Raw genomic sequence first — 20686 nt, forward strand, 5'->3', positions numbered from 1 at the left:
CATTACTGTAATACAGCTTTTTAAACTAGGAAAAAAACAATTATGCCATATTATGATGTCCAAAGTACAAGATGATGTCTAGTCTTCTATCACAATACGATATAACAGCAGTATTTTTCCCAGACCTAATATACGGCTTTGTACACATTCTAGGTGAAGAATTTCTTTAAATAGTTTAAGAAATTAAATATGTTGTGACCATTTCCGAGAGGAAGGGGAGCAACAAGTGTAACATGCAGAATAATTGCAATCATGATGGATTAATTGAGTTTATTGAACTATTCATTGTCAGTCTGGAAACCGTAACGGATCACCTCCTTTTATATTAATATTTTCGGTGACAATAGGTTTGCTGTTCAAGCCAGTGAAGCATCTTCATATTAAAGCATAAAAAAATAAAAAATAAAAATCAAGAGCCCCTTTTACGAGCAAGCCGCCCACTCCACCGCTGCAGAATATCCTCCAATCAGATTCCACCTAAATAAACGGCGGGCCAATAGCGACCGTCGTTCTTAGTGTGCTCGGTAACTAAGGACTGAGCTGAGTTTTCAAAAGTGCTCTACCTCACGAGGATCTTCCTTAGCAACCGTGGATAAACATGAGTTCCTACAGCATAAGGTGAGCAAAACAAAACAAAAAAACGTACCGCGGCTCGCACGTCGTGTTCCCAATTTTTTTCGGTCTGCTCAACCGTGGAATGAGAAGCTAACCAGAGCCCGGAAAAACTTTTAACTGTCGGCCACAACTTTTTTTTTGTTGTTTTTTTTTTTGTTGGAGGGGGTAAAAGGCTCCCCCCCCCGCTCCCCCCCGGCGCTCAGCTAGCGTTAGCTTCTAACGGTTACGAGCTCGCGACAACATTCCTCAGCTGGCGTGTCAAAACACCAATGACGGCCGTCGCGTGTAATTCACACGTTTTGACGACGCTGGCGTGAGCGGACGGTCGTGATGTCACAAATTACTGTGGTTTTCACGAGAAAAGGGGGGACAACATTATTCACTCACTTCGACACGTGTGCGCATACTTCGTCCTGTTTGGTTTATGTTTGAGTACGCTGGAAGTGTGTGGCGTAAAGGAAAAACAAAACAAAATGTTTGCAGGTCATGTCTGAGCATGCCTTTAGATACTCTTTATGTGTGTGTGTGTGTGTGTTCAAGCCTTCATGGAAGCCAGGATTCATAGTCTCCTCCCAGATGAGTAAAGCTATAGAGCTAATAACTAATACATACTTAATACACAACATGTATTTTTTTTTTTTTTCCTGACATTTACACACATCAGTGCAGAATTTCCCAAATTATAATGCACCATAGTGCTTTGCAGGGCGTTGGTTTTTTTTGTTGGTTTTTTTTATGTGTTGGTGAAATGGTTTCGTATGTGTCTGGTTGCCTAATAGAAACTGACTTGCACAATTTCAAAAGCTGGAGTCCAGAGCTTTCATTTTCCAGGGAGATAAAAATCAAAGTAGCTCCCACCCTTTCCTGTTACAGAGCCAGTCTGTTTATTTGATTTTTATCAGATTGTAGACAAGGGCTGTCACCCAAGGCTTAGACACATAATGGAAAATACATTTTGTTATAGAGTTTTTATAAATTGCCCGTTGTGCTACGAACACGTGTGCGGCTTGCTTCGTCCAGGAATAATCACGTCTCTGTGCTACATGAAATCCATAATGTGAGTGGGGTCAGTTAGTGTTGGTCATTTTGGTTCATGAACCTGAATGAGTTGGCATATTTATTTTATTTTTTTCCCCCCAGATGTCGGGATAAACAACACTGTGATCTTGGGGAACTCTTGGGCAACTGTGTGACTTTATGAATGTGAACCACACCTGATCAGTAAACAAGCTGCTCTGTAGCCTCAACCAGCCCAGTTTGTCTTCAAGTTCCCAGACGGCTGTTTCAGAACTTGTAAACGATCAAGCCTGAAAGCAAATTGAATGAGGGGCTTTATTTTGCTTCGTTCTGCTTTTAATTAATCTCCCACAAATGTATTGTTATTACTATTATTCCTTGGAGCAATGAGTCACTGCAGATTTTTCTTTTTGTGTTTTATATTCACCACATATTTACTCTCTTTCTTTTTTAACTAGTGACTGTTGAGACACTTGCCAGCGTGAAGCCGTTACGAATCCCAGAGTTTGCTTGCTGAGATGACACGCTTGAGGAGCGACAGTTTTCATAACAGCATCCCCAATGTACTGGTACGAAGACTTGTTACATGAGTGTAGTGTTTGAAAGTGGGAGGCTGGTGATGGTTTATGGTTGTTTGTTGCACTGTACTAATATGGCCAGGGTTACGGGTTAGACTGTCACATGTAACATGAAAGGGAAATAGTATTTAAAAGAAACATACGTGTCAGCCTGAAGACCTCACTGGAAATCTGATGATAGTTAACTATTTTCTGGGTTGCCATTGCTGGCAACTTCAGCTTGCTCTGCCAAGGCTGTTTGACACAAACCATAAGTGGAGTGTTTTCTTTGCTAGAATATTTAACCACCAAAGATTTCTTTTTATCAGTATTTGACTGTGTTTGTCAGCCCAGTTCAAACATGTAGTTAACGGACGAGTGTTTGGCCCGAATTTATTAACTGTAATAATGTGTCCAGCACCGAAATGGAATTGGCATGACATTGAAATCAGCAAGTCATCTTCGTTGAACACTATTGCTATAAATCAGTCAATTCTAAAAAATAAAATTCCCTACGGGGATAGCGGTCGACCTCTGGGACGAAAAGCCCTGCTTGTGGTGGAGTTGTGATTTACTGTAGTTGTCCAGTGGATTCCAAACACGTATGGCTCAGCTGGCCAGCAGAGTCCTCTCTGTTTCTCATGCACTTAGAGGCTGAAGCAACATTTCTGGTATTTGTAATGCGTATGCTTCCCCCCCCCACCCCTTGTTGGATGCTACAGCTCTGCATAAATCTAACTGAAGTTTTTGCTGTGTTTCCACGACGATTCGGTGTTTCAGCAGCGCGTTAAATATGATCAGTGCCAATAGACAGCAGCTTACATTTCTTTAAAGGTGTCTATAACGTATAGCATTTCCCTTGGGAGTCCCCCGAGGGAAATGCTATTATTATGAACTCTTGCTGCTTATTTCCATCATTTGTTTTGAGCTCAATAATTACTCCCTCTGGTGAACGATTCCCCTGCTTATCTTCGGTTGACTTAAGAGTGTATGCCATTTTACCGCCATCTCTTTTAGGACAAACATAAACATCTTACTCCTCATTTTCATTCTGATTTATTTTTTTCTCTCTCACTCTTGCAGATAGGCGCAGAAAACCCCCGAATTGGAGCCTCTGGTCTCCTAGCAACTAGATTGAAGTCCGCACACCGTGTCTGTTTTTAGAAAGGGTAATATATAGGTTTCATTTTATCGAGTAACCTTTTTTTAAAACAGCCCACGTGGTGTTCAGTATTAAGATGACAAATACAGACGAGAATATTATACTCATATGCAGACAGAATAATTCAGTAATGTTGAGTCGGCACAAAGTTTTAGAGGAGATTTGGTCTATTTAAAGCTCAATAAATTCCCACTTGTTGCATATAACTGAGGCGCCAGACAGAATGTGCATCCGTGGTTTGATGTGGTAACTTGCTGTGAGTCAGAGGAAACGAGCTGTGACTTTCTGAGTCTCAGAAAGTGGCTGGAAAGTAGCCGGGCTGTAAATTAAGGGAACCTGGGTGATAGCAGCTGATATTTTGAGCAATATTTCCGACTGATGTAATGATTCCAGTCCTGCTTAAAGAATTTTGCTGACGTTTATAGAAATGTCAGACTTTCTTGCCCCGCTGCGCTCCTGGGCTGATCTTTGCAACACACTGGCATTTAGGACGGCTTCTTTCATCCCCGTCCCCAGCTGGATCCTTGTGCGTTTGCCTTAAGTGTGAAGTCATGGTAACAGCATTAAGCCTCACGATCCTCAGTCCACCTCAGCGCTGGTAGCTGTCACTCCCCTGGGTGGGACATAGCTACTCTTTCTCAGTGACATAATAGCAGAGATCCTGGAGCCTGCGGGGGCTTACCGTTCGGGTAGGACTGCAGACAAACTGAGCACGAGTGTAAATAAAGATTTTTGTGATACTGTAGGAGACCCGTGGAGTGGACTAGCATTCCTGCAGCTGCATCCATGGACACTGTAAAGACTGAAGGATCTCAGCCCGTCTACAGTCGCTGGTCGTACAGGTAGCTGCACAGGCACACATACTATGATCTTGGTACTAAAGATAGTGTTTTTGAGAGTCGGCTTTCTTGTGTGCGCTTCAGGATTTATTGTTTGGCTTCTACATTAACAGTGACACAGACAAATGCTTTTTTTTTTTTTTTTTTTTTTGCTGAAAGTTCTCAGCTCTGTTAGCGTTTTAGAGTGAAGAATTACAGAGTGGCCTGTGTCAGGACGGGGGAGGTGGGAGGGAGGAGGGGGTGGTCAGCATTACGATAATGTTTCCTCCAGTCACTGTCACAGCCTTGTGGCCCGCTGAATGACTATCTTGCAGTCAAGATGCGCCTCTCGATCATGTTTCTGCCACCATGTCGTTACTTATTCAGAGCATCAGGCTGTGACTGTGTGATGTAACCAGAGTTGGTGATTTACGTGTGTCTATTCAACCTTGTGTGTGTGTGTGTGTGTGTGTGTGTGTGTGTGTGTGTGTGTGTGGTGTTGTTGGCTGCTTGATTGGAGCACTTCTATCTATCGATGGTCTCAGAATATTCATTCAGCCAGTTTCTGTTATAGCTGAAATGACTGTGACCGTTGAATGTGTCTTATTGGCATCGAGATTGTGTTGTGATGACAGTAGCACTGACGTAACTCATTCTCAGTTTGTTTTTTTTGCCTGTGGTGATTCACATGTGATTAGTTGAGATAACTTTTGTTCATTTTGAAATGCTCATGGTGTATTGTGAAGTTTAATCTTGTTTGAATTTGCTCTGCTCATAAATAAACGTAAAATGTACTATTTGCGGTTTTAGGAGTGTTTATCTGTTGTACCTTTTTTTTTTTTCAAACATCAGCTGGGTGCAGTTACTGTGTGCTGCTTTGAATGTTACCATGTCTGGTAACCTGCGCTATATCTGCAAACACTGCTCAGAAATAATGGGCAGATGGATAAACTGAACAATTTAACTTCCTCAATGTGGACGGTCTAAATGATTAGTTTTACACAAGTGAGCTATTAAGGCAGAAAGCTAAAGGCCACCAGAGACTTTCTAGCTTAATGCTGAGGGAGGGCATATTCTGGTTGTTTTTCACTCAATTTGCTATCATTTTTTCACCCTAGTCCCCAAGTGCTGACACACAGGGAATTAAGCATTTAATCTCATCAGCTCTCATTTTATTCTGTATCCTCTCTTTAATTGGAAGCCGTGTTGCCAGTGGCAGAAATTAAGTTACGCTCGTTCAACTTTCAAATTATTTTTTGATGTGGTAAAGTGGAAAGCTTTTAATTAAAAAAGAACAACGGACAAAACGGACAGCGGACTGATGATGTTTAAGATTCCAGCGGTTAATCTCGTGCAGTTTTTAATAGCTTTGATCTTGTCAGCTGGAGGCAAGTTTCTGGTCAACATATCCTCTTTTGTCCCCTGAACCAATAGAGAAGTTAAAGACAGTCGTCCCCATGACATTATTCATAGAAGTAAACTCATATCAGGTCCATCTATCCATCACATTGTATCGCACATTCAATATTTGCCTCACAAAGACATACTGTCTGAGTAAATATTTAGCTATATTTTGCCGTTCAACAACAATTCCACATCTTGGACCCCTCCCTCCCCCCCTCTTTTCCTCCCTTCCTCCTTCCCTCCTTCCCTCCCTCACTCCCTTCCTCCCTCCGTCCGTCAGTCAGTCTGTGAATCTTTGCAGCACAGTGCTAAACGCCTCCGATTACATCGGAGCTCAAGAAGTGGCTGCAGGTTTTTAATCAATGCTAGTGGAGGTGTGCTGTTGACGGAGCCACAATCTCCATGGTAACCTTGGTCTGACACACATGGAAGGGACAACAGTGGCCGTGTCCTTCTCTTGTCACCCAAGCTGTGACGGATTAATGAAACATTGATCACGCACAGCTGTGATGAGGCACCCTGTAACTGTGTGTGTGTGTGTGTGTGTGTGTGTGTGTGTGTGTGTGTGTGTGTGTGTGCGTGCGTGCGTGTGCGTGTTTTCCAAGAACATTTGCGGTAGAGGTCATTCACTCAAACCTCAGCAGATTACAGTATTTATCGTAATACTATGAGGCTTGCCTTGTATTTTACATCGCACCTGGTCTGCAGCTGTACTATTATCAGCTTGTGTAACTTTTATTAGCTGATTACTGTCCACTTAAAAGTAAAACCTCTGTTCATACGTAGCTTTCGTCTCATGATAAACCCTCAAATGAAACACCACACAGGAAGACGGAGTATTATTTATATCCCGGTGAGTTTTTGTTGATATCTTGTTGCTGAACTTGTTTCGCTATTTTACTTTCCGCATGTCCTGTGCTTCTGGCTGGGCCATTTTTCCCCCCGAAGACCCTCCAGCTCTGCCAGCTTCACGTCTAACTCAACAGCAAGGTACGCAAACTTCACAACACAAACCTTCTTCTTTTACATCTGCCTTGTTAAATTACCTGAAGATTAGGGATGGACATAGGGGGGGGGGGGAATGGTGCTGAACTACTTAAATTTTTAGATAATCATGAATTGAGAGAATGAACAGCAGCTTTTTTGTGTTTGTGAAATCGGTTGTTTGGTTGTTTCAGCAGTTTCAACATTTTACCTGAGAAACTCACAAACCTTTTTTTGTCGAATAGCAAAAATAGGCCAATATAATGTTCATAGCTGCAACATACTGGTTGGTCCATCTTTCCCACTATCTTGTGCCATTTTTTTTTTTTTTACATTTTTGAATAAAATGGTTTCAACAAAATTGTGTGGGATAAATAGAAAGATGAAAGAGTATTTGTTATTGTCAAAATAATCCATACATTATGCCTACAGGCCATGAACAAAAATGGAAGTTCAAAACTTCCAGCAATGTTCACAGAAACCTAAATTGATAAAAAAAAAATACCTAAGAAAATAAGTGATTTGTAATATTATAGATTTATAATGAGCTGTATTGGGGCAGTCATTTTGGACTGGGAACACAGAATTAACATCGAACGCAATGAGGAGGGTTAAGCACACCGTGCCTTGTAGCATGGAAACATTATTAATGGCACCGTCTAATGAGAAACATGAAGATATGTTTGAAGTAGAGTTATTTATGCCAACCGATGATGACTGGACATAATTACATTAGTTGGAGAATTTGCAAATCTGGCCGTCCTTTGATGAAATCCATCTACCGACTCGTCCCGGACATCACTGCTCAGCTCACCTGCAGAAGTTTCACCCACCTCCTGTCCTCACCATCCTAAATGACAGTCTCGTATGTGTAATTAAAAACTACTATCACCCTCCAGTCTCCGGCTCTCCTCTCTGTCACCAGCACCTGTTCTCAGGTGCCCTAATGGCCTCCCTGGGGAACCATCTGTTCGCCAGTGTCAACAGTGAGGGGCACATAGAGAAGGAGTCATTAGTGATGATATGACACGCTGGTGTGAGATGACAATTTTGATGCCGGGGTGGCCAGATAATGACTAAAGCCCAGTGAAACAGATTTATTAGAGGATTTCTGTGCTTGTTGGTGTAAATGAGTTTCCAGCTGTGGAAAAGGATGCGAGAAGTGAGTGAAGGAGATGGAAATAGAGACTGAAGATGAAGCGAGTCAGATACCTAATGAGGTTGCCTAATGGGGGAGAGTTGTCTTACCCTATACCCTTAATCCGCCTCTATGGAAAAGTCATATCAGCCAAGCAGAACATGTGATATTTAAAGATCTACTGGACAGGAAAAGATCAAAGATATAAGAAATGGAGTCACACATTACATCAGCCCATGTGACTGAGAGATAGGAGTGGAGCTGCTGTAGGTCTCTGACTCAGAGGAGACGCCTGCTGTTGCCCTTCACTCTCCTCCCTGTAGCTAAGCAACATGGGCCTGGTCTCCTCATATAGGTGTCCAAGGTAAACGCCCAGAGGCCCCAGACTGCAAGGCGGTTCTCTCAGCTGGAGCGTTGTCCTGCCTCTTTCTCTTGTTCCCGTTCTCTTTCTTTCAAACAACTTGCCTCCTTTTTGTTTCCTGTCATTTGCAGATAATAAGTCATGCCATGTTTCATCAACAAGCTCAGATTGATGAAAGATTTAAAAAAAAAAATATATATATATTGTTTTGTGTTCTACTTAATATTGAGTTACTATATTCTGGAACATTTTTTATAATTCTCTCTGCATCACTGCTTTATTCCACTGCTGTGACGAAACTTATTTTTCTGTTATTTCATAGAAGACTATACAGGATGGAAAGTCTTTATTTCCTTGTATCAATGCATCTGTGGTGATGCCCTCTAGTGGTTTGATAAGTAAATTCACTGCAGCTGCTCTTTATCAATTTGTGCTTTCATGTTGTTTCCCCTTTTTTTTCGCAGTGGCATTGAAGATGACGGTTCCAGTCTAATGCAACAGAAACTGGAAAAACAGGTAAGAAACTCACCTCAGTAATGAACAGCATGCTTTTTGACTGATCACACTTGCTTTTATTTTTTTTATTTCATCTTAACATTTGTGGTTTCTGTTAGAGCGTGTGGCGTAGCTTACAGCTCTTGTGCACAAACTATCGGTCTGATTAAGCCGTCTAACTCACACATAGATGGTGTTTTAGGTCGAGGCCTAACCGCCGTTGTATTCGAAAGCACCTGCGAAGATTTATGAAGGTAAATTCAAGGGCCCGCCTTGTGTTCTGCTCTCTTATCACCAAGCGGTCCCTACTGTTGGCAGGAGCAGCTTCGCCATCATGCAGCGTGCATTTCAGTAATTCATGTTGTTGGTTTGAAAATCTCTTTTTTTTTTTTTCTTTGAACTTGCCTGTTTCTTTGGAATTTACTCACGCAAGCTGAATTGTTCCCTTTTATCCAGACATTACACTGGTATGTCACACGTCAGTTCCCTTTTTTTTTTTTTTTTTTTTAAATATATATATCCTTTCCTCCTGAGTCTCTGTAAGACGCTTTATCCCAAACCTCACTGTTGAGCTGCGCTTGTAGAGCTTTGATTTAAGCTGGAAGCTCTACTCCACTATCTCACATATTAGGCAGAGGGAAAACGGGAGGGCCAGATTGGTAAATTCAAAGAGAGAGGAGGATTTAGTGTGGGGGGCCTGGCTTGTGTGTGTGTGTGTGTGTGTGTGTGTGTGTGTGTGTGTGTGTGTGTGTGTGTGTGTGTCCCAGGGTCCCACTGTGGCTGACTTGTGCTGAAAACTTTCAGCTGAGCCCAAACAGCGTCTCCGGCGAGTCCTCTGTCCTTACGTAACTTGTTGAGGACAAACACACAGGCATGTGTGGAAGGGGGGGATCCAGGTTAGGAATCATTGAAGACACAAAAGTTAAATCTATTTCATACTGCAGTTCTACTCAATTTGGTGTTTTCCCATTTGAAAGAGTGAGATAAAAACTTTCAGAGAAAAGTAGCAGGAGCTGTGTGACTGTGACCGTATCACACTCAGAGCCCACCTCCCAGCCTCTCCCTCCCCTCTCTCCCTCCCTCCCTCCCTTCCTCCCTCTCTCTCCTGCTTGAGCGCAAATGACTGCTGATTCAGTTAGCAACGGTGACTGCGTGTGTACACACACACACACACACACTCTCTGACGCTTGGTATTTGGCTGAGAGATAGACCTTTTCTGTCAGAGGACTGCATCGTGCAAAGGACGCTGCTAGTTTATTGATTCTCAAACTGAGCTCCTGAAGAGGAACGAGGGACAGCGAGACAGAGTGATGCCCAGCGGGAGCGCTGCTCTTTGGGGGAGAACGGATCTTCATCGGGTCTCTGGAGAAATGGAATCTGTAATGTTTGTTCTCTAGAGAAACTTGACGAGTTTGGCGCGCACTTTTTCATGATGTCGATGGAACGGGTTTGTAACTTCAGATTTTTCTTTCTCTGGTGTGTTTTCTTCATCTGTTTGTGGACAAGAGCTTGCGTGAGGGATACAGTTGTGAGACTGCCTTTGACTGCGACTGAAAGCTTTTCCAATCAGTTCTGTCATTGACAGGAAAGAAGAGCTCAGGCTTTAACTTCTCTGTATAGATAGTGCGTGGCTTCTTTCCTTTACATTTTGTAAATATCAATACAAACAGATTGTTTAAAAGGACACCCATGATTATATATTATATTAAAATCAACGTATGTTTCATTCCATATACTTTGCTCCTGTTTCTCCAGTGCTTTGGCCGACACGGGAAGGAGTGTGAAAGCCTGAATGAAGTCACATCCTGATCTCAAAATGCCAAGTGCTGCAGTCTTTACAAAAGAATAGCATTTTTTTTTTTTTTACAATGGACCGTCTTAAAATAGCTCACACTGGGAGACAAAACAAGTTTCACAGACTAATTTTAGGCACTCAGTACATCTAAAACTTCTACTGATAAAGTTGTGATCACATTTTCATTCAAATAACTTCAATCAATAATATGTTGATAAAAGGCAGAATTACACTCCTGTTGTGTACCTTGAAATCTGGCACCATTCCCACATCCCTTTATTACACTAACATTCATTCATTATGATAATCCGGCTTTATGTGTTATTCATTTGTCGCCTTTATTTATAGACACAAAGCGAGCAGGCAAACCTGGTCTTCTTTTGAAATGGTAACACGTCCAGTTAAAAAAGCTCCCAGACTCTTCATACACTCAATCATTAAATCACTGATTTTATTCTGTAAAACTTAATCTATTTCATTAAAAAAAAAAAAAAAAAAAAATCGTTTTCCTTATTTCTTTTCTTGACACTCCTATGTTGCTTATTTCATTGTATGTATGGGACTACAGTTTCCATTTATTATCCAAGTGCAGAAAAAGTGTAAAAGAAAAGATCACATTGAGCCATTTTTCACACTTGAGTAATAATAATAATAACAATAATAATAAACTTTATTTGCAAAGCACCTTTCATACAAGAAATGCAGAGTGTTAACAGTGGCAGCAGATGTTGCTATAGTTGGTCAGAGAGGGTAGAAATAGTGAAGCAGACGTTTCAGAATTCTCTCAGATGCTATTCCACAATGACTGATGAGTTATGAAAGCTTTTTGGTCTGGCAAATATGAGACGAGGCTTCCCGGTTTCTTCCAGCTCGCTAAACAGCATCGCTGAACAGGGCTTGTTGTTCGGCACGCTAATTAATGTGCTTGCATAATCCATCGGCTGCTCCGACCACTCCTTTGGTTTTGGGGGTGAGGGGGTGGGAGGGGCGGTTAGTGGGGGTGAGGGGGCGGATACAACACGACCTTTCCTAAAACTGCAGCACAAATCACTGTGCACTAAAGCACACTACCTAAAGCACACTCCAGTTCTGTGTGGTCATCGGGCTCCAGTTATGCTTTAGTTAAATGTCACTGGTCACATTTTGATGGATAATGATTGACTCATAACTTTACTGAACTTTTGTGATCTGATCACGTTAGCCATTCCTCAATTTAGAACACCATACACAGCTCAACGCTAATGAGACTGCTGCAGCACCCTCCATTTGGGCTATTCAGCCAATCAGTGCACTCGGAGGTATCTGGGCCTCTACTTGATTGTTGGGGTTTATTATGGCTTCATTATTTGTTCCATCACTCTCTTGGCTGCATTGTTAACCCCTTAAACCCTGTAAAAATTTTACATTCTCACCTGGAGAAAAAATAAATAAAAAAATCCCTAAATTTAGTCAGTAACAGCTGCAAAAACCTAAAGACAAAATGAGCAACTTTTGGAGACATTTGGGAGAATTTTTCTGAACCTCATCATCAGGCCAGAGTGAGATTTGAAAAACAAAAATTAAGATTTTTACTTCCTCCAAATAAAAACTGTAAATTAGAGAGTAAATAGCAGCATTATAATTATGATTCAGTGACACAGGCGTTATTCAACCTGTTCTTGAAAGACCTCAACTGCAATTCTCAGAGCAACAGAAATGAAGCAAAACAAACGCTTAGTACTCGTTGGCCTCGCTTAGCAACCTTTGAAAAAAAAAAAAAAAAAAAATGGCACCGGGTGCCTCATTATAACAGATACAGCCGGGTCACGGGACGGGGACCTCCAGTGTGGAACGCCGTTTTTCTTTTGAGTGAGCTATCCAGTGTTCACTTCACCTCTACTGTGTATTTGCATTGAACATGCAACATGGGGTGCTCATCACTAGACTTATGATCTCAATTCATCAGTTTCCAGTGTTGTACACCTCGAAAGGGTTTTTCACAGTTGACATTTCTATTATGTGAAGGATCCCTACTTTTAGTTCAGTCTTTTATTTTGTTATGTAGCTCTGATAAATGTATGCTGCTGCCTAGCAGGCAGAGACAGAGTGTAGGCCTCTTCATAAAGACTGTATGCTGTGTTGTCATGTTGACTCAAGGTCAGTCCAACACTTTGCTCCAAACCAAAATATCTTTCTGTGAAATTGTATACAGCAAATTATTGGATTCCTTAATTTGTGTGCAACCAGAAAGTCAAATTTATAACTTGGCCAATATTTCAGTTTATGTCAAGGAACCTCTTAAAATAAGAAATCCCCTCCCATGCTCAGTTTGTACCTTGAGAATAATTCTGTGTCAAGCAGCCATTTGTTTCATTGACAAAGATTTGATGTTTTTGTCCGGGACTTTTGCAATATCTACTGAGACACACAGGCAGTAACTCATCGTGCAACGCATACTAATGTTATGCTTCCAGAGTTGATGTTTTCCAGCTCGGCTAAATCTTCTCAATGTCTGCTCTATTATATATAGTGTGATTTTTTTTAAAATTTTTTTTTATACATTTTTTTCTTCCATTGACATGCATCGACAGTCATGCGTATTTGTAGATAAAAATGAGCTTCATTTCTGTTCCCCTCTTGGGTCCGCAGAGGGCACTGCTGGAACAGAAGCAACGGAGGAAGCGACAGGAACCTCTGATGGTCCAGCCCAACACGGAGGTCCGGCCCCGGCGTTCCAGGGCGCGGCGCGGCGAGGAGCAGGCCCCGCTGGTGGACTCTCACCTCAGCGTCGCCAACGATGTCACCCTGGACGGTGAGGAAAGCCCCTGTCATGCTGCAATATTTTGTTCCGTAACCCAGGATTTATTTTTGTAATGTTATGTTATCTCAAAGCTCGTAGAGTAGGTACCGTCACACACTCTTTCCGCCTTTACATTAAAAAAAAAAAGTGGGATGCATGATATTTATATTTTAAAACAGATGCTACATGAAGGTAAGTTTTGTTCAGCTGATCACAATGCAGTTAAACGGGGAGACTAGAAACACTGTTGAATCCATTCTGTGCAGGTACTGCTAATGTGCTAATTAAAGACATAATTGCAGGTATTGACGGCCCCGCAGCTTTCCTGGGCTCCGAGGCCCCTGATCTGGGGATGAAAATCCAGATCCTGTCAGTGAGCCAGTCGCAGCCTCAGTCCCCCCAGTCTCAGTTCCAGCCTCAGTCTCAGCCCCAGTCCCCCGCTGCTGAGGAGCCGGAGAGGGACGGAGACACCGAGACGCTGCTCGAGCCCAAGACGGACATCCACGAACTGCTGCAGAAACAAGGTGAGCTCCAGAAGAGCTTAATTTGACTTCTTTTTTTTTGGTTCAATTTCATGAAAGAGTTAGAGAGACGCTAAGTTTCTAAAACATCTCGACTTTTTATTCAGTGTACTGGGAGGATATAATACTTCTTTCTTGGTGAAGCCGACAGTCAAATGTAACGACCACTGGGGTTCGAATTGTTTGGCCGCTTATTTATTATCTTTCATACCGTCTGCCGAGTCCCCTGATGCATCAAAGATTCCCCTCTGAGTGCTTTTGCTGGGACACAGTATTTATTACAGTCCCTGGCCTTTACAGGCAACAATGAACACAGTCCATCGCAAAAAAAAAGAAGCTGGGAATGAAAAAATACTGCATATGGAAAGATAAATGTGAGATACTGAGAAGATTTGCATGAGAGGAGGAACGGTGGGGATGACAGTCATTCATATGAAATGTCACCCTGATGAGTGTTTTCAGTATTCGTCTGTTTTTTGTGAATGAATCGACACTCCAAAATCAGCAGGTATTGTTCAGCAAAGTCCGACTTTTTGACATCCCTAAAATTGAAAGCACTCGGCTGCTGCTTGTGAGTGCTGCGATTGATGGCGGCGCAATGAGAAATGAGTCGCTTAATAATAGGCGGGGGCAATTGTTCACACTGCGGTGCTCATCTACGGCATCATTAAAACTACTGACTTATCTCGCCAGCCAGCTGGCAAGACTTAATACAAATTTACGTGAGATGTATTAAAATCGAGCTCAGAACGGGTTGTGAACTTTTTAGATGCAGCTGCTGCTGTAGAGCAAAAAAAAAAAAAGAAAAAGAAAAGTTTCTCTGTCCTGAATGGAAAAAGTTTCCCACAGTTCTACAGGTGTCACAACGGTGCCGTTGTCTCGCCATTTTTTTTGCCCTGCAGGCTGGAGACATAACATTTATTGTTTCGGTGGATTCCGATTGAATTTTCTCAAAGGCAGCTCTCGGTATCGGATCTTTTTTCGAGGCTGCAGTGCGGACGTGATGGCGCGGCACTAAATGTCATTGTCCTCCTCAATAATGCGGGGCCTCATTGTTAATGTCAGCCCAGTTTAGCATAGCAGTACGTCCTCAGGAGTTCCAGCAGGTATTTTTGGCTCCCTGTCCTCGCGTATCACCCCGCTGCCAAAGCAAGAAAAGGACATTTTGAGGTGCATTCATGTTTGATGTGCACGTTCATATCAGTCCAGATCACTGTCACCTTTGAATATTCTTGACTTCTTGGTGTGCACGTCTGTTTTGGGTTTTGCTTAGCGGATTGTTGGCTAGTCCTCAGTGACATTTCCAGATGGTTGACTTTATAAGCCTCTGGCCGACACAGCTTTGTGCAGTGTTTTAATTGGAGCCCTGGAGTCACAGTTAGAGGGGAGCTAACATTTGCAGTCGGTATTTCGCGATGGCTCTGGCTTTCCTCTCAGGAATAGCTGCACATCCGGTGGTTCACCTCTTGTAAATACCCTGCTTTAAATGTTGTGTTTGTCCGTCGCATTATTCGTCTGGTTCAATACTGCAACGCTTTCCCAACTTCCTCCAACCCGTCCAGGATGTTAGTCCAGGTGATCAGCAGCAGCAGCAGCAGCAGGTTAGCAGAGTCTCTGAGGACAGAGAGCTTTTATGTTTGCCAAGCAGAAAAGGCTCTATTTGTACAGGCTTTACAAGTGCTGGGATCAAAATATGTCCTCATAAGTGAAGACTTTTGTAACATACTCCGTAATTCATAGCAACCACATTTTTTTTTTAGAAACTTACACGTTAAATTCTAATCGGTTAAAAATGTTCCGACCCAACAGATTTGAACTCGTCTTAAAACTCTCCAAAGTTATGAATAACATGAAATTCCTCTGCTCGCTGAGATGTTTCCAAACCCGCGTGGGCCACTGGCTCCCTCTGACAGCACATTTAAAGTGGACCATAGCTGCAGCCAAGAGCTGCTGATAAATCCAATTATCAATGAAGAGACGGGATGTCTCGAGCTGTCCGGACCGGCTGCAGTCCGCTAGGCCCGTTTCCCAAATGCGTGAATGCACCGAGCTGTCTCCGCAGACGGCGGCAACGGCTTCATCTCTCGACATTAATATCACCCTGTCAGAAACTGACTTGAGATGCACAGGCTGTGAGATGAAGGGCTGCAGTTGAGGCTACTAAAGACATGTGACCTTCTGGTCACACCTTGGGTGAAGACGAGGCGACGCTGAGTGATCATGATGCTTGTTTTGATAAGAAATACATTACGGAAAAACACTCCGACTCACAAAGCTTCATCCTTTCATTTCATTTGTTTCGTTTTGGTCTTAAAGAGCTGAAAGGAATCTCCCTCGTGGAAAAGAAACCCCCCCCCCCCTGAATATTTCAGAGAAATAAAAAAAAAAGGAGTGCTTTTAACTGTGTAATGGACTATTTTTTGCTCCGACTGTTTCCTAAGTATTGTGTCACGTCTTGCGAGAAATTTGTTGTCGCATATCAAAGGCCACAGATGAACCCAAGAATGATTAAATTCACCTTTGAACCAAAACCAAAGAGACCTCCGGGAGGGGGGGGGAATCAAATGTCTAATGCACACGGAGCCTCTGGGATTCACCTCCCGCGCCTCTTTAAGACCGTCATGTGTCATTTAAGAGCACTCTCGCACCTTTGCGTCGTGTCTCCCGCCAGGTCTGTGTGGAAGTATGAACTTCGACGAAGCCAGCGAGCACGAGGAAGACGCGGAGGAAGAGCGGACGCGTTCCCTCCCCTCCCACACGGACACCAACAGTCCGTCCTCGGCCGCTAGTGGCAAGGACATTCCGGTGAGTGGCTCGGTGAGTTCACTCACCGCTGACGTTGACCACGTGACAATACACGTCTTATCCATACACGTTTGGTCTATCAGACCAAAGTTCACGCACCGTGTTCACTCTATCCAGGAGCTGGTGACCCCCGGATCGCCCACGGCAGACAGCTTACTGGCGGATGTGGCCAACCTGGAGGAGTTTGTCTTGCGTCCAGCGCCCCGCGGCCTCACGGTTAAATGTCGAATCTCCCGGGACAAGCGGGGGATGGACCGCGGCCTCTACCCCACCTACTTCATGCACCTGGAGAGAGACGATGGCAAGAGGGTGAGCTGTGAGCCAGGCGCCTTGAACTTAGGGATAGGAATTGTTATTTTACAGAGTTGTTAAGTAAATATGAAATGTGATTTTAAGACATAAAAAAAAAAAAACTAAAAAAACTGACAATGTCAGGGACTTGATCCAACTTTTTCATGGTTCCCAAGATTCCCACAAGTCATGGAAAATCTATGAATTTTTACAACTCTTTTCCAGGCCAGGAAAGTCAGGGGATTTGAGCTTTTTTTTTTCAGCCAAGTCATGAAATATCAGGGAATTTTGTTTGCATGTTTCAATTTTAGTTGCCATTTATACAAAAACAACAACATTATATTATATTATTATGATACCGTACATCCATCTAGTCTTTTTGTATTAGCCTTGTACCAGTTGTTTCCCGTATTGCTCGAGTGGTTTTAGTCCCTTTCTGTTCTTTACTGAAGTGATCGCCACTTTGTTGACGATGTGTCTTAGGGCAGTCAAACCTGCCAGGAAGATGTCAATATTTCAATAGCTTTGGTTACAAAAGGATGACTTCAAAGACTGGGTGATATAAATAGATGAGAGAAAGGCTGAGAGTAAAGTAGCACGGCCTGTTTTTCTGTTTATCATGGATCAGGGCATTTCAGCTTTTTAGTCGGTGAAAGTCAAGGAAAAATCAGTGTACGTGTATTGACTTGAAATACAGAATCCTATGTTTTATACGTAATTTTTTTTAATTCATTTTCTATTTTTTGCAGGTGTTTTTGCTGGCAGGAAGAAAGAGGAAGAAGAGTAAAACGTCCAACTACCTTATTTCAGTGGATGCCACTGATCTGTCGCGAGAGGCGGAGAGCTTCATCGGTAAACTGAGGTAAAACTGCGCTCCTTCCTCAACCTACCTGTGTCTACTGATGCCGACATCTTTAAACTGGCATTAGTTGACAGCATAGCTGAAGTTACATTTAACAGGCCGTCCTGACATCTGTATTAGACCATGTGATGATCATGGCGGTTGAAGAGGTGCTAACCTTTTAGTTTGTGCTTTCAGACATTGAGCAGCCTCTCTCAGTCATTACTGTTGTCAGTAACTGGCCTCTCCCCATGACTCAAATATATATATATATATATATTAAAAAAAAAAAAATGCTGCCAGCGGTTGAAAAAAATATGACATGGTGTAAACATTTCATCACCGGAGTGTTTTTCTTTCAGGTCCAACCTCGTGGGCACCAAATTCACGGTGTACGACAACGGCACCAACCCCTGCAAAAACCCCGGGGCTCTGCTGGAAGAAAGCAACACGCGGCAGGAGCTGGCCGCCATCTGCTACGTGAGTGGATGACAAAGGCTGGTCGATGTGTGATCCGCTGCGTCATTGCTACAATTGTCACACTCTCCGCACCTTTTTGGCAGGAAACCAACGTGCTGGGATTCAAAGGACCACGTAAAATGACTGTGATCATCCCGGGCATGAACATGAACTTCGAGAGAGTCCCCGCAAGGCCGCAAAACGTGAGTGTGTCTGTCACGGCGTCACGCGAAGCTTCACATCCGCGGCGTTGTCGAAGCGTCTGGCCCGCCGGTCATTTTAGTCCAAAGCTAAAAGTGGATGCGCTCAATGTGTCGTTTCGATTCGCTCTAAATAAGAGCGTCAGCTCGAAGGCTGAAAGCTGAACTTGAATGTGTTCGTTTACAGGAGCAGGAGAGCCTCCTGAGCAGATGGCAGAATCATTCGCTGGATAACCTGATCGAGCTGCACAACAAGGCCCCCGTGTGGAACGACGACACCCAGTCCTACGTGTTGAATTTCCACGGCCGCGTAACTCAAGCTTCTGTCAAAAACTTTCAAATCGTTCACGACAACGACCGTGAGTATCTCCGTCTCCGTCTCTGTACATAAACGACAGTCCAATTTTATATCAACTCTTTATTCATTTAGTCACGGTGTAATAATTTGACGTTTAACAGGAAGCAGAGATCACGAGGATGTTTCAAACATATGCAGTATACTCTGATCAGTGATGATTACACTGTTGATTGACACTCTACTTCTCCCAACTCTAGCCGACTACATCGTCATGCAGTTCGGCAGAGTGGCCGAAGACACCTTCACTCTGGACTACAACTACCCCATGTGCGCTCTTCAAGCCTTCGCCATCGGCCTGTCGAGCTTTGACAGTAAGTTGGCCTGTGAGTAAGCCTGAACCTCCGACACCACATCTCCTTGTCCTCCGTCAAATCTCTCTTTTCACGGGACTGTTTTGGAAGTTGACTGCATCAGGAATCAAATTTTGATCAGAAGTGTCGGAGCTCCTGCTTGGCTTTTTTATTTTTCTTTTCTTTTTTGTTTTGTTTTTTTGTCTCACGCCATTTTGCAGGAGTTCTTTTTAATACCAGTTAACCCAACGTGCCGATGTGTATACTGTTTGTACGCAAGTGCACAGACTTAAAAAGGGAAAAAGTCGAGCTTCATCCGTGCTGGAGTCAGGTGCTCTTGTTAGACACCAAGTGCAAAAAGAACTGATGTCATATTTATGACCCTGTTTTGAAGATATGCGATGAAACCGCATATTTTCTGTTTCTTCTGTTGCCTTTAAATTTGATTTCACTCAGTGTTTTGGGTCCAAGAATGTTAAAGTCAGCTGAGATCACTCCACAAAGCCTAAACCAGTTTGAATAATCATGGCCTTTTCTCTGGCGCCACCTGAAGGTCAAACTTTAGGTTTTGTTTTTAGATTTCTAGGAAGCAGAGAAAAGCTTTTCTATTTTCCACCCATCTGACAGTCATTTCTGGTAAGTAATGGGCATCATAGACTCAGCGCTAGTGTGGCTACATTTAAAAAAAAAAAAAAAAAAAAAAAAAAAAAAAATCTGTTTACATCTTTAAATGTTGGTTTAATCTGCCATCTATGTGTAACTCATTTTCACGTCAATCTTTTCCTGATCATGTTGTCCTCTCTCTTTTCTCCTAATGTGGAAGGTGTTCTTCAAAGCAGACCTGTCTTATGGGTTTTGTGTTGTGGTTTTCTTCGTGACTAAGTGTCATTTTTATCTCGTGACTGTGATTTCGTTTCGTCTTGATGAGTTGGATTGTCATAAAAAAAAAAAAAAAGAAAACATGACTGCAGAATTGCACATTTGAAGAGAAAAGATAAACATACTGTACATAAAAATACAAGAGAAATACCTTCTTATTTTAATCTGTTCCAGCAGAGTCCAAACAACATAAAATACGAAATGTCATTTCAACACTTAGAATTTAAAAATAACAGTTGAAAGATTTTAGCATTTATAATACAGCAGAGCTTCGTCTCAAGACTTTTTTATGAAAAGAAACCTAAAAGTCTGTCGTATCTACACTGAGTATTCAAGACGTGTGACATCAGTTTTGAGCTAAGATGGAGCCAGATTTGTACAGTTCACATTTTTAGTCCGTCTCAAAATTATAACTGCCTATTACTCTTCAGCTCCATCTCCTTACTTAAAAAAAAAAAAAAAAAAAAAATTATCTTAATTATAAGGAATACATGTAAATGAAAAGGGAAAGTGTCTTTTACGTGCCTTCAATATGTTGTCCATTGAGTGTAGTGTATGTTTGTGAAGGACACGAGGAAACGGAACCGAGAATATCTTTGTAGTGCTCTTATTTTGAAGGTCACGGCTGCTCTGGAGTGGCAAAAAAAAAGTTGGGAATGTTTTTTTTTTTCAGGAAAAGACCCAACTATTTCAAGTTGTATTTTCCCGCTTGAATGCCCAATCAGAACCATGAATCTGTTACAGCCCTCCTTTATACGTGAAACTACAAATATCCAGTTTGTTTAAAGATATTAATGTTACAAAAGTAACTGTGCTCGCAGTTTGATTAAAAAAAAAAAAAAAAAAAAAAAAAAAAAAAAATCTGCATATTCATTTTGTACTCTAAAATGTGCAATTAAGTGTTGAAGAAAACAAA

General features: G+C 42.3%; 1 protein-coding gene across 4 annotated transcripts; it reads left to right on the plus strand.

The window, feature by feature from the left end:
• The first annotated feature begins 567 nt into the window (after window positions 1-567).
• tulp3 (TUB like protein 3) lies at window positions 568-20631 on the plus strand. Of its 4 annotated transcripts, none has more exons than XM_069164836.1 (12): window positions 568-618; window positions 6522-6563; window positions 8521-8572; window positions 12976-13138; window positions 13429-13650; window positions 16319-16464; window positions 16570-16761; window positions 17493-17605; window positions 17947-18064; window positions 18148-18246; window positions 18431-18602; window positions 18799-20631. In XM_069164836.1, exons 1-12 carry the CDS (start codon window positions 599-601, stop codon window positions 18930-18932), a joined length of 1473 nt encoding a protein of 490 aa, XP_069020937.1. In that variant the 5' UTR covers window positions 568-598; the 3' UTR covers window positions 18933-20631. The 4 variants fall into 4 exon arrangements, with proteins under 4 accessions (XP_069020937.1, XP_069020938.1, XP_069020936.1 ...); XM_069164837.1 differs by lacking the exon at window positions 568-618 and adding an exon at window positions 2182-2201; XM_069164835.1 differs by lacking the exon at window positions 568-618 and adding an exon at window positions 3905-4193 and having other exon boundaries at window positions 16319-16452.
• Window positions 20632-20686: the final 55 nt, after the last annotated feature.

The sequence above is a fragment of the Embiotoca jacksoni genome, unplaced genomic scaffold (assembly GCF_022577435.1).
Source record: "Embiotoca jacksoni isolate LCO1_2020_lvr unplaced genomic scaffold, fEmbJac1.0.p SCAF_32, whole genome shotgun sequence".
NCBI classification, from domain to species: Eukaryota; Metazoa; Chordata; class Actinopteri; family Embiotocidae; genus Embiotoca; species Embiotoca jacksoni.

What these genes read in the sequence shown, in the direction of transcription:
- tulp3 (XM_069164835.1), top strand. Translation starts at nt 4,138, where the DNA reads ATGGACACTGTAAAGACTGAAGGATCTCAGCCCGTCTACAGTCGCTGG. An exon ending in ACGTCTAACTCAACAGCAAG is followed by an intron (nt 6,564 to 8,520) that starts GTACGCAAACTT and finishes TTTTTTTCGCAG; the next exon opens with TGGCATTGAAGATGACGGTT. An exon ending in TCCCCGCAAGGCCGCAAAAC is followed by an intron (nt 18,247 to 18,430) that starts GTGAGTGTGTCT and finishes GTTCGTTTACAG; the next exon opens with GAGCAGGAGAGCCTCCTGAG.